The sequence below is a fragment of the Pseudopodoces humilis genome, chromosome 5 (genome assembly GCF_049639895.1).
Source record: "Pseudopodoces humilis isolate 2021_Gansu_Grassland_sample_001 chromosome 5, ASM4963989v1, whole genome shotgun sequence".
NCBI classification, from domain to species: domain Eukaryota; kingdom Metazoa; phylum Chordata; class Aves; order Passeriformes; family Paridae; genus Pseudopodoces; species Pseudopodoces humilis.
Window position 1 is genome coordinate 52393341 of NC_142204.1, and position 14851 is coordinate 52408191.

The 14851-nt window shown below is 34.2% G+C and overlaps 1 protein-coding gene across 4 annotated transcripts in view; it reads right to left on the reverse strand.

Annotated features, from left to right (window-relative positions):
• POT1 (protection of telomeres 1) overlaps positions 1–14851 on the reverse strand; it is a 59272-nt gene that overhangs the window by 26250 nt on the left and 18171 nt on the right. For all 4 annotated transcript variants that reach the window (XM_088055691.1, XM_088055690.1, XM_005519220.3 and 1 more), the window contains 2 exons: positions 9194–9324; positions 106–396 (listed from right to left, as the gene is read on the reverse strand). In XM_088055691.1, the coding sequence (XP_087911817.1) occupies positions 106–396; positions 9194–9324 (422 nt within the window). The remainder of the gene's footprint in view (positions 1–105; positions 397–9193; positions 9325–14851) is intronic.

Genomic DNA, 14851 nt, shown 5'->3' on the forward strand with positions numbered 1-14851 from the left:
TATTTATCTACATAATATTATTTCAATTAATATGTATGTTTTATTAAAAAATATATCACAATGTCTTAATAAACCTAACAAATTATTTTTAAAAAGGAAGTCTACCTTTAGAAGAAAAGAAGATCCATCCACTTTTGCTTTTCCTACCAGCTGGCACGTAAGATCAAAGAACAGCATTGGCTCAACACCAGACAATTTTGTTGCTGGTCCAGAGACGGAAATATTAGTGGCTGCCCAAATACGTAATTCTTCTATTGTTTTCCGTTCTTCATCCAAGAAAGTGTAGTCTCTGCTAGAAGCTCGAGGAACTACTGGAGCTCCTACAGTTCCATCAAATGTTAAGGATGCAAATCCCCCACTGGTAATTCCCTGCATCTGTCCATTGTATTCCCTGATCTGTAATAAAATATGAATGAGAAAAAAACCAGTTTGCACTACATGGAAAAACAAATATATTTCTGCTTTATCATGTGCATGGAAAATGGACCATTGATCACCTCTGTTCCTGGTTCTATTGGGAGAACAGAGTCAAAAACAAAACAAAAAGGTAAAATTAATAAGAAAACAAAATGTATAAGCAGAAATATAACCTTACACAAGAAATTTCTGAAGAGGCAGACCAATAACTACCTGTAACATTTATACCTACACCATCTTTGCAGAGTATTTTATTTGCACACATCAAAATATTTGTGTGGGGAACAGATAAGGATTGCCCTTATAAAAGAGCAAACTAAAGCACTAGAGAAATTAATTGTTAGGGGTCACACAGCAGAGTAATGGCAAAATTATTCTGGATTCCTGATTTTGGCCCCTCACCAATAGCCCTGCTTCCCAACACTATGGAACTGAAAAAAAATATATCAGCTCAAGAAGGTATTTTTTTTCTATAAAGCAAATAGTGATGAGCTTTCATTCCTTGAATTACGAATACAGCTATCACAGTTATTCAATGTCTACTGCCCTGCTCGTGGCAGGTCTCCTAAATCCTGCTAATTTAGCTGTGCATCTGCTGCCATATGAAACACAGTATTTAAAGTCTGAAGCATTCCTTCAAGGGTCCAGTCTAGTCTTACTGCTCCCTGCAATTATAGATTTATCTATATCAAAGCACTGCATGACTCATTATCCTGAAATCTGAAACAGTCTTTTTTGACCCATTCCTTTTTAATTAATGTTGGGTTACCAAGTAAGCAGTAACATGCATGAACACAGCAACTGAGACAGTCTAGTATGAGCTTCCCAGGGCTCAGTTTTCAAATGGTTGAAAATCCCACTGATTTGAAATGCAGAACATGCAATATGTATCAGAAGTCCTAAACAGCAAAACATTGCCAATGATTTAGGCCTGTATTTTATAAACATAGTGAAATTTTAAAAGCACACAAATCAGGCATTCATTGACCTTGGAAATTCATAAACAAAGCAGCTCAATCTTGGTGACAGAACTCCTTTAATCCCTGGTACTCTGACATAATGCATAAATGCATTAAGGGTCATCTCTAAGATAAACTTTGATTTACTTAAGCATTCTTCAGACTCGACCAATGGAGCACATCAATTCAGGATGTAGTTCTTCCTCAGTGAACCACTGAAAAGCTTCAGTCTTTTAACCTTTATGTTTAAATATTGAAAATACAAAAAAAGCCAAAGGACAAATATGGAAAATGCATGGTTTCATAATCATTTTTCCCCACATTATCAATGATCTGGAAAAAACATGTTCCCCTGTAAGATGTTATCTAATTTAAGCACACAGATTTACTTTAGCTGCTATCAATTGAATGAAACTTGATGAAAACTCTCATCACTTTTACCTCTTCATCCTGTATCAAAATATACTTCAAGAGTATTTTTTGTATCTTGTCTGAAATGTTAAATGTTTCTTGAAGTGTTTTAATTTCTAATTTACCTATTATTTATTTATTCACTAGTTCTTTTAAATCATCATAAAAATACCTTGATTTCTTTCTTAGTAAAAACTGTGTCCTAGTCTCCTATGAATGCTCTAAGCCTTCCACGAAAACAGAAAGAAAGCACTATGTCTCCCTGGGCTACCACCCAGGGAGACAACTTTCACCTCAAGTTATTTTCCTCTCTTCCCAAATCCTTCATGTCATGCTTTGAGCATAGAGGAGGCTGACATACTGTACTTCTGACATCTCCCAGTACCCTCATTTAGTGAATTATATTTAGTGAATTTTATATCAGCCTTATGTTGGAAAAGGCAATTATAAAATAAAATAAAAAAAAAAAGAAATAAAATATGTAACAAGGTAAATCTCAACTGTCATGATGAGAAAATTACCAGTGATCTTTAACTAAACCAAATGTCCTCAGTCACAGGCAGGTGGAGAAGCCACTGAGTCCTCTCAAATGTAAACAGAATTCGACAATATTAGTGAGGAACAGAAGAAACAGGAATAGAAAATGTAGAATAGGTTACAGAAAGAAGTATTTCACAGCTGGAAAATTACTTATGTTGGACCCATGGAACAGATGGTGGTTAACAGAAATTCTCTGGGCCTGTCCTTTAGAAACAAATCATTGCTAAAGTGATGAGGGATTGCTGGAGTGTAAAATGAACAAAAATCTATAGACAAATGTTGTTTCATTATGGCACTCTTAAGTAGATATCAGATTAAGTTAAGCATTGATACTGTAAACATGTTGTATCTTCCAAACAATTTTGAATTTGAATTAAATCTGCAAAAGAGTCAACCTGGGACTTTTACATATGACAACAATTCCCCTGCAGTAGATTTTGTGTCATTTCTAGAGGACATGGATATATCTTCCAAAAAATTGGTGGGGGAGGGTGAAGCAGGGGGTTAACAGGGAAGCAGGGCAGACAGGTATCACTTTTAAAATTCCATTAAACTTTTAAATAATTTCAGTAGTTAATGGTTGCTAAATAAAAATATCCTCTGGGACAACAATGGAGCAGATAAAATGCATTTGGCTTGTTCCAAACAAGTAAATTCCAGTACATGTTGAAGGAATCTTTGGCATAGTTTTTGTAAACTAAAGAACAATAGGTGAAATGTCACCTTAACAAACTGCATGGACAATAAACTCTACTGATTTCTATGCAGTACAACACTATCCTGAATATGGTTATTGAAAAGAAGCAAATCTTGAAATATTTATAAATACATTTACAGCAAAGTAAAATACATCCTTTTTTCTTTCTTTTTTACTGAAGATGGTGTTATTCATCTCACTAAATGGAAAAGTGTGATAGTAAGTAGTGTATAAAGCTGGAATAATAGCATCTCCAAGGTAGTTTTCCATCAAAACTGATTGTTAAATTATAGAAGCAAAGGACTATTATGAAACCACTGCAGTCACAGATCATCATAGAATATCAAAAAATGCCTAGGGAAACAACATATACCAAGCTAATGTACATGTTTTTATACTAAGAAGGAAGACTTTATTTTTTTTATTATTGTCACTGATGATATTTGTATGAAGGAAAGTATCCTGTCAGAAAAAAAACCCATTAGAATGCATCTGGTAGATTTCATTATATTTTATAAATGTTCTCCCATCTTAAGTAAATAGCCTAAACAAATTTGGATAATACAGGATGCTGATTATATTTTCTTATATTTTAATAATGTAATCCTGGTTTACTTGTACCTCCAGCTGTATGAACAGAGAGCTACTAATGAAATAGAGAAGTAATTTGAAGTATAAATTAAGCCATTCTGAATATGTTTAAGTATCACAAGAAGAACTATCAAAACTGTCTGCAGGCACCTTCTGAAAGAAAATTAACAATGATAGTTACATGGAAGTAAAATGATTTTTTGAAGACATGATGAACACATCTAGATATTGGGACCATAAATGATAGCTTATCCTCTAGCATTCCTGAATTGCTGCCTGTAAAATAAGATTGTCAGAAACATCTGCAGCAATGGAAACACAAATTAAAGAAGAAAATGAACAATACGCTGTATTTTGTTTACCAATTCAATTCACCTGAAGAAACAAGTATTTTGTGGAAAAATTTGTATGCAAAAAGTTTATACACTTAGGCCAGTTGAAATAATTTCTGGTTTAATAATTTAAAAAGCCAGAAGGCACTGTGATACCAATTTAGAAATATTCCTTAGAGAAAGTGGCATAGTTTATTTAAGGAAATTCTAAAAAATTATTATTTTGGAATATCTTCTACATATTTAAAACCTGATCCAGTAACTTGACCAAAAGTACTGATATGAAAACCATATGTGCAAATTGCTAAGACTTCAAATTACAGAGACACTTTATCACTGCCTACAGTCACTATTTCCTGACATTATTTACTATAGGAAAAATACTTTTTTAAAATTTAAATTCCATTCAAAGTGAGTTGCATGCCTTACAGAATTTTTGAAGGGGAGCCAAAAGCAATAGTAATACTGGTATTTCTGAGAAAAAAAAAAAAAGTAGTTTTTTTCTGTATTAAAAAGAATCTCCTAACTGCTTACTAAAAAAAAAAAAATTGATTCCTTCCACTCTTTTGAAAAGAATTTTAAAACTGGGTAGCAGTGCAACAGACTACACCCTCACTCTTCAACATCCTTTTTAGCAGAAAGTCTCAAACCTGATTTTGGCCAAGTTTATATATTTGGACCACATTTACTCAGACACTAAGAATCTGGGAGCTATATTCTGCCAAAGTTTAATGTTCATTCAGTATGCTGTATAACCAAGCTCCAGACTTCCCCCCCGCCCCGATCCTTATCAACCTGACAGCTACAGCTAGGGCTGCCCAGGAATAAGTGAGCAGATATTTCAGCTGTGTCTTTCTCTCAGTACCTTCCATATTTTATTAAGCAGAAAGAAGGAAAGAAATCAACTTTCATTGGACAAAATGGATTAAACTAAAGGAGAGAATATAAAGAGACAAGGAAATTGCTAGCTAAGTGCAAAAGTAAGAGTGCTCCTGGAAATAACAGCAGATTGTTTAAAGATCAAAGTAAAGTAACACAGTGGAACGAATGCTATCTTAAATATTACTATATTTAGGAGAGTGATGAACTAGAAGAGAGACAGAACAGAACTGGTAAGGATAACAAAAAAGGGAGTGTGATACTTCTATGTTGTTATGAAGACATGCTCCATATACTTGACATTCAGATTCCTCCTCCTCTGTGGATAAACACCTTAGAAACTCACTAACAAAACATCCATCTTACACTTGTCAATCTACTGATCTATGAAAGGAAAAACCATCTATATGGTGGCTATTAAATCCTTTTGCTCAGAGACTATGCTTTTACATTGTAAATCTAAAGAGTTTAAATCAGATGAATATGGAATTAATAGCACGCAAGGATTTTGATTTTCCTGGTGTTTTCCTGCATTTTTTTATTCTACAGATCTAGGATGCTGCATTAGGCATGGTGGTATTTGGTCAAAGATTGGATATGATAGTCTTGGAGTTAACTTCCAATCTTAATGATTCTCCTATTCTGTCATCTAATCACAAAGATAAAACAACAGGATTATAATCCATAATTATTCCAAGTTCAGCAGATGACAGTTACTGATGCCTGTGCAAACTCAGTTCAGCTCATGATGCATTTATGTTATGATACCATGTTCCATAACCCCCATGACCCTATTTTTCTATAGAACATTTTCCTACACAGTGCATGACTTGAGAAGCGCAGTGGTGATGCAACAGTACTATCTAAGAAAGAGAGGGACAACTTTACAATTTCTACTTCATTTGTTACAGCAACTGGTGCCTATGTACAGAAGTTAAGGTTAATGAAAGTAGAAGAGGAGAACAGCATCAGGATTACTATGACAAAAAGCTAGAGAATTAAGTGTTTGTAGTTGCTACAGAATTTGCATTATGCCAAGAAAGTCAAGCAAGTGAAGTTTATAATAGAGTTCACTGTCTCTGTCTTCATTCTCTAAGTGTTACACATGAACCACACAGCTCTGCAATGCCACATATTAAGGAAAAAGATCCACCAGAACGCATCCTGGACATCCTGACCGCATTGAACAAATACACTGTACTTGTATTAGAGTACACTGAACAAGATGCATGCCAAAATAAGAATGTGCCTCACTTTTTCCAATTCTCAAACATTAAAATGGAAATCAAATACCAGATCTCTTCACTCGAAGTGAGGAAATAAGTTCTTGTTTGTGAATCACTCAGAAGTAATAGGGAATACTAGAGAAAAGCCAATGAGAAAATTAACTATTCTATCATCATGGCAGGGTTTGAAGTATTTTATGAAAGGCAGAATACCAGCCAAAACTCATAAGTCAAGGAAGGGTAAAATACTGCAGGTTTAGCCAGTTCCAGCAGATTGCCTCTTCCCGCAGTTTAAGTGCACCATTAGGCATTACTTCTAAGATACTAAGAGTATTCACAGTGACCAATAAACAAGAATGTCCAAGAAAAATCAACCTAAGAAAACTCTTCCTTTGACATGAAGATAGAAGGAGACTAGACAAATAGATCACAGCCTGGCTTTTATATTGGGAGATGGGGGGCTGGTCTTCCACAATCTCTGCAGAGCACTGATTGTGGCTGAAAGCCTGGGTACAGTACTGTGAATCACTAAATTCTGTAATTAATGAGAAATCATCATATGATGCCATGCATAAAGATACACTTCAAGAAATATTAACAGAAATGTAATTAAAACTAGGTAATTTTCCAGTTTTATTACTAAGACACTTAAATTTTCCTTCTCTGCATCAAATATTAGGCAAATTAAATTACTCTCTATCCCCAGTAATTCCAGCAGAATCCTCTTCATTAAATTCTTATTAGCTCTGACCATCAGATCTTGTCAACACCTCTGTTACTATGAGGAGAAGATGTCCATTAAAAGCCAATAGTGTTAACTGGGAGCAGTAATTTTTAAGATGTGTTTGCTATTAATGTCAACTCCCTGGAAGTCCCTCAAAAGCACATCTGCTCCCTCAATCTCCCTCAAAGGATAGAACGTGCACACATGCTCTTCAGGCTGTGTATATCTATGTCCCCACAGATAAGCACAGCTTTGACAAACTATGGCCTCTGCTACCCTGGCTTGCTTTCCATTCAAGCTGAGAGAAGGTGATTAAGGCCTGAATACAAAAGCAGGAAAGAGTGAAGGAAGAAGTGCAGAAAGTGTAATTAGAAGTCATACCTACTATGCTGCTTATGGATGAAAGATGAAGTCCTCCTTCTCCCAGTTCATTCCCAGAAGCTGACACCAACCTTTCGTGTCAGATTTACACCTGTTCAGATCAGATATGAAAACTTCCAAAATACCTGTTTCTTTGTTGGGGGTAATCAGAACATTCGTATCCAGAAAAAGACATCTTAGTAACCCTAGATCATTTAAAAAGTAATTAAACAAGCTCTGAGCTCATCTGAAGAGTGAGAGATATAGAAGAGACATAGATTGTGAGCAGCTGGAGGTCTGTTAGGACTGGAAACTACTTAGAACAGCTCAACCGAGATGAAATAAAAAAAATAAGAGAAGCAAATTGATAGACCTTCTCTTTAAATACTGGAACATCATCCTGGAGAATGATAAAAGTACCAACTGACAAGAATTCTAGAATGATCTCCTAAAAAAGTGATGCCAAATCAGAACAGTGAGGACCCTTACTGGTAGGCTGTATCAGTAGGTATCCTTAGTAAGGTTGTGATAATAATAAATAGTAGAAGTTAGACATTACTATGTTTGCATAAAAGAGGGTGCAAACATCAATTTCCTGACAGTGGTCTTGTTTATTTTCTTAATGTGTACTTAGAAATCCAATACTGACCTACCACAGCCATACAACTTTTCCATTCTTCTTTTTGACCAGTTCCTTTCTACTTTTTTTTTTCCACATATATAAAAGACATACTCTGTTTCAGAAGCAATAAACATGTTTTTATCTCCACTGAGTTTCTAAACTGAATGTATCTGTACAACATTCACCCTGATGGTTTCAGAGAAAATATTAAAATTTAGTGTAAGACTTTCCCATCTGAAGTCATATTCATGAACTTCCAAGACTGATAACACATCTCAAGTACTGATCAGCACCACAAGCTTCAAAATATAATAATACAATATAATTCCACTCTCATTATATATACAGATGACCTCAGAGAAACCTTATACTAACTCAGAATAGGTTAGATAATTTCTCTCTCAATGGTAAATACTTATAATATAGAGGAATAACTCTAGACTGTTTCTGAATCTTAACAAGTTCTTTCGTAACAATCTCAGCAGTATGAAACTCAAATACTGGCTAAATCTTACTACTTTTTACATTTATTGTCATGGGGTTTTGTTCTTTGTTCTCCTGCTACAGCATATCAAAATATACATGCTTAGGACTATGGATATTTATCCCTTTAATCATCCTTTTGTACAATCCTAAATTTCCTACGTCTCTCAAGTTTCCTAGAACACTCTCAAGAGTGTTCAGATATGCAAACTGGGCTCTTCTTTTTTTTCTCCGCCCCCGCCACTGGCCTCTTTCATTATCTTTATTAATTTCCGCTATAATTATTTTACACAAAAAGTAAATACAAAATTACGTACGGTTATGTTGCAAATTAATGGTAAAATCACATCTTTGGTCCTATTAAGCACCTCTTTATGTATGATCCAGCATTACAAGACTTTCATTCAGTCCCTGTAGGTTGGTTCCTCCTCCCCATACAGTTGCAGCAGGCTTAAGAAAAACAGCCAGCAGAAGCAGTACCAGAGCTATAAACAGTTTCCTGCATGTCCTTTCAGACAGACAGATAGGAAGTAATGCAGGGTAACACTGAAGCAGCAGCAGGAGCACACTGCACACTAACAAGCCCAGACTGATTTGCTATACTGGAGTAATTCTCCAGCTGACCTAAACTGCTCCGTAACAGAAGACCTAAAGAAACTCCTCCATTCTATCAGCTTGAACAGGACTAAAATGTGCCAATTTATGTCAGTTAAACTCTATCCATCTAGAAGTACCACATGATTTCTTGTCAAGTAGTTTAATAAACACTGTTGTTGAAAAAATGTCATTGTTTACTTTCAGTTTTGGTCCATACCATAACCACAGCTGTTTTAACAATCAGCTGTTTTATCCAGTGTCTCCAAGAGTTAATATCTGTATGTGTAGAACTAAATTATTACCGTGGTCCTCTCACTGCAGAAAAGCAAGCACAAAAACACATCCTAGTACATACCTTTATTCTATGAAATCGAACAATATCTCCAACTTTGTAAATTTTTGGTAGAAAATCTACGTTTCCATTAAAAAGACTGCATGTTAACTTCACATTTGATGGGTCCACCAGTGTTACAACTGAGCAATAATCTGTAAAATATAAAAGTGTCTGGATGAATAACAGGCATTATGGAATTATTAATACACAGATACTAAATTTGGGAGGAACACCCTTATGGGCAATTTTTTTCTACTATGACATTTTAAATATTAACTTTTTCAAAGTTAATTTTTTACAGTATCATAATAACTGAAGTGTGGCCCATCTTGCCAATAATTAGCCCAAATAACTGAAAATGAAATGTGTGGTTAAGCACATCTCTTTGTGCAAGGACACACAAGCCTTTTTCTTCTGTCTGGAACAGGCATCCTATTCTTTCATGTTTCAATTACGTGTTCTACAAAATGAGGAGCATATCTACAATTTTATAAAATAAGTTTCTAAGATTTATTTTGCACTATTTCTGACAAGGTAAAGAGTTCTACAAGGAAATTAAAGCATAAATTACATATCCTTCACTTCAACAAAATATGCAAGATAGACAAATATACCACAAGAACAGAGTAAAAATATGAAATATGCCTTTCTGAATTTAAACTTCATGGAATTTCATTTCTAATAATGATCTAAAAAGTAAAATCAAAACAAGATACAAAGATGACAATGCAGCCCAGAATACAGCAATATTTGTGGATGACATAAATGAAACCTGTATTTTCCATTTCAGCTTACAGAACATGTATGCTCTCCAAGAGACACCAACTCTTAAAAAGAAAACCCAAACAGAAGAGAAAAAAATCTAAATGATCAAAACCCCCAATTTCCCTGAGCTGTAACTCTATAAGGCAACTAGTGACAATGACACTATGCCAGTTTATATAGCTAGGAACTGAACAAAGGTGTTGTGGTTCTAAAACAAAGTCAATAAAATGCCCATTGTGCACATTACAAAGACATGGAAGTTGATGCTAGACAGCTTTGAAAGAGAATGCCTGGTATCAGTCTAGTAGAACTGACAGATTTGCCTTATATAAAAAAGCTACAGGAAGGCAGTCATAAAAAGATGATTTTTACATGAAAATTTTCTGAATAGATTCCCTAAACATAAAGACAGGTATGTAAGACTGGATTAAAATACATGCTTCTAAAGGAATATTCCTGTTTCCAGCACATATCCCCTTTAATTTTCCTATCATTTAAGCTTAGAGTTTAAATGCCCTAATGATTTGAGTGAATTAAGTGGTGAAAGAAATCCAGTGAAGGCTTACCAAGAAATAAAACTTTGCCTACAGATACAAAAACCTTCTGTATTTCAACAAAACTAGTACCCTTCATCCTTCCCAGAATTTTTACACAGGCTCAATAATGATGAATTATCATCTTTTGCATTCAGAAGTTGCTGAGATCACTTTTCCACGTTCCCACCAAAGGCACAAGGTCCACATAGAGTTTATTTTGAAATTCTATGCTAGGAATGTCAAGAATAAATTTCAGTCACTGGCTGACAAAACTGCAAGTATCTACTACTGTAATCCAAAGACTGATGTATTTCTTTGGGTATGAATTCTAGAGGTTAACTTAAAAGTTATATTGCAAATATGTGCAAAATGAGCAATTAAGAAGAAAAACCCATATGGTTCATGGATTTACAATCCTTTGGGGATGAAGAATAACATGCTACAGTGCACTGATATAATCCAACATCAGAATCAAGGGGAAATAGCAAAAACATTCCACATTAAAATTGTGGTTACTCTTTGATGCTGTGATTATACAACCTAGTCAGCTTCATACATGTGCAGCTGCCTACTTAATAGCAGAAGTTAACACACTGTCTCAATTTTGCTGTGCAATTAGCATAATCATATAGGACTGATAATCATCCTAGTCAGAGCAGTATAGTATAGTACACTTGCTTTACATAGCCAGGAAACACTTTTTATATAATAGAGGTTCTCTGTCTCTGTGACTTTAGACTTCTATTCCTTACTATCAACTCAAAACATCACTTCTATAAACTTAATTACATAGAGGTCTTTGAGAACAAAGCATAAAGACTTTTTAAAATGAAATCCTCATTCAACAAAGTCCTTTTTGAAGGTTAAAACAAAAAAGTCACCTGCCTTTTCTTTTTCAGCTGAAATGTAAAAATTGTCTCCTATATTCCACACTAGCATTATAGATCAGTGTATGAATTCACTGAAAAAAATTAATTTTCTAAAAAAATAGTGAGTCAAACACTAAACAGAATTGCTGAATTTAAATAATATCCTAGAGTTAAACAAAACAATATAATGCCGTTGGTCACACTTTTGATTTTTCTCAATGTACCCTCCAACAAAGCATTGCTCATTACCAAGCTAACAAATAAATAAATAATGGAAGTTTACATATTGGAGTCAATTTTCCTTTACTACAGAAATTCACTCCACTGGTTAAAAAAAAATTCACTGATCTTCCTTAAAAAAATTTTACCACTGGTGGATGTTATTTGGAATAACTTGACTTCAAAATATGACACAATGGATGCACAGTTCAGCAAATTTATATGCTATGGCAGAAAGCCTTTTACTTTCACACTAGATTGTCTTGGTAAAAGCACTGCATTTCAGCTGACACTACACAAAACTACAAACTGCATTTACCTCTTTTTTAAAATATATTTTATTATTATGAAGGGGTGTTCTCACTTAGGCTTAATATTACATGAGGAACCACCTGCCATGGACAGCTACCTGTAAGGATGCTTGTAATATCCCACAATTGTTACAAAAACAAGGAGACATAACTCATGTTTAATTTAAATGAAAGTACAGCGCGATAGTCTGCATGTGTCTTACATGCTTCTTATATTCTTCCAGATTAGTCCTTACTGTTCTTTAAAAATACAACTGCTATAATTTGCTAATGAGTTCTTTATTTCATTTCATAAAAAAAATCCACAACTATTACCAAATATGAGAAGGTTACACAGTCTGCATAGAGAAGGCTGATTGTCAAGCTTCTAGGTCCTTTAAATAGTTTGAAATAGAAATCTCTTGCAGCTCTGCAACAGTTACTGAAAATCTCAAGTTGCCTCCACTATCATGACAGTCCAGGTTCATTCTTCAGGTTGCAACTTTCCTTTCACAATTCCGTAGCATTTCTAATCATTTATGGAAATCTCTGTTATGCTGGTTATTATCATGAGCAGAAATCTAGCATTTCTCCACAGTGTGTACAGATAGATAAAAAACAAACACGAAAATCCCAAACCCCACAGTTTCACATACCAACTCATTTTTCAGTCATCCTAAGAAAACCAGAATTGCTAAAAAAGCTTTCCAGATTAGTAGCTATTGATATTGTAGGACCAACAAGTTGTTTAGAATTTACTGAATAAATATTTATTATAGTTTTACTGAGGACTTCAGCAGTTCCTGACTTATATGCTTGTATAAATTGTTAAGGTGGAAAGCACTAATCTAATTACACATCCCCTTTTGGGCAATCACGAATTTATTTCTCAATAACATTTAGTGGAAAACACACTACCCTGAACCAATAACTTCTCCCTTCCAAGAGATAAAAAGGTTTTGGGCAATGTTGTTAGCAGTCAGAGACTCTAATTGAAGATTGTCTTCTGTTTCTTTTATTTCAATACATACAAAAAAGGCAGAGATTATTGTAGCAAATTATTCTCTCTTCAAAACTAAATGAAACATTTAATACTGTTTTCAAGAATTACTGAGGCCTTTCAATACACAAGTGTCTGCACTAACACCAAGAAGCTGACCTAGTTAATTTACCATTTATACTTCAAAAAGACAGGAAAAAATAATAAAAATGTACACACACTTCTATGTGTGTGTGTATATATGTACATACAAATACATTTTGCAGAAACCCAAAACAAAAACCCCTGAAGAACCAAACTGTTTTACTAGGGCTTGTTATTTCTAACATGGTGATACGCTTTAGAGATACCATTTGGTAACTACCAGAAGCATCTTGCTAAACAGATGTTTCAATGCTGTAATTTTTAAACTGTAGATCAAAGTAACTGTCTTGAGATTTCTATTAATTATTTATTCAACTATTTAATATTGTTATTAATTCCTCTAAATATCTTTTATTTATCTTCTACACTTGAAGATAAGAAAGAGTGGTTATTTAAAAAAAGAAATGCATATAAACCACTGTGAACAGAAGGGAAAACATTATTCTAATCTCTAGGGTCCAGAAATTAAATTGCTACCTTTACCTCTGCAACTGTTTTTATTCTGTTCTGCAAAACTTAAATAAATCCTCAACATTTTGATTCAGAAAAAAAAACCCAAAATGGAATACAGTACTTTGAAGGAAGAACTACTACAGGTTTAAGTTTGCTTCCTCACAAATGGATACCACAACATTCTGTGATGGGTTTGCTTTGCACTGTAAAGTTGGTTGCTATTACTTGCTAAAATTTGACTATTGTAATTCAAGTTAACCAAACGGTATAGTTTAAATTAGAGTTCATTCTTTCAGCTACATAATTTTAAACAAATTCTGGGCTGTCTGATTAACTTGGCTCAAGATCAAATAAAAACTGAAAATAAAAATAAAACTTAGGGCTTCAAAAATTCTTTAAGAATCTGATTTGATTCTTAATCTGCATTTTGGGCACGTAAAACTGTTGACCTGGAAGTGGCCAAGCTTTTTAGAAGTATCTTTTACAAATTGCTATCCTTTATTAATTTTCATTCTAAGAAATATTTCATAAAAATAAAATAGTTACAATCTACAATGCATGTCTAGGTAGGATGAGATTTTAACTGAACACGTGACATACAAATAGACTGCATGCATCTATGATAAAATGCTAGATGGAGGTTTCCTCAGAAAAACAGGACATTCATGCTGTGACACTGCTAACCAGCAGCAAGGATTCTTCATTATTCCCTGCTTTATGGAAAATACTGACCAATATCTACATGAAAAAAAAGGGCTGGGGAAGCAGTAGGTGTCACGTTATAACATCCTAAAACTTTCATGGTCAAGCACATAATCTTTGTAATTGGACACTACAAAGACCGAGGTTCTTTTTTCTTCTATTTACTTCTCTTTTCTATTAAATCTCAAGGTTAAGTACTTGAGATATCCTAAAGAGTAAGGGAGGGGAGAGAGGAGAATATAATCTTTGTTAAAAATTTAAAATATCTTAAGACTCTTAAACTATTGGGGAAGGAAAGTTAGAATATAATTTTGAACACTTCCAACAGATCTTCTAGCAGACAAAATCCTGCCTGTCTCTTGTACCAAGCAAGACCCAAAGCACTTTCTTGGACAGTTTTCAGAACTCATAAAGCTCTCATATACAGACATTTCAGTCTATATGCCTCAAGCAAAAGCATGCTTAGCTAAAACAACTTAATCTGTAAAAAATAATTTATAAACCTACTGAAAACTCATTTCATTCATCAGTGTTTTAACATTCATCTAATGCAATCATGGCAATGGAAATGATGAACTTTTAATTATAGATTATATAAACCAACCAGATTAAATTAGGCACCAGTCCAGTGGTACCCACCTTCAATGGGAACACAGAGCAAGGCCTCATCCTTAAGCCTTAATATGTGTAAGAAGAAGCAG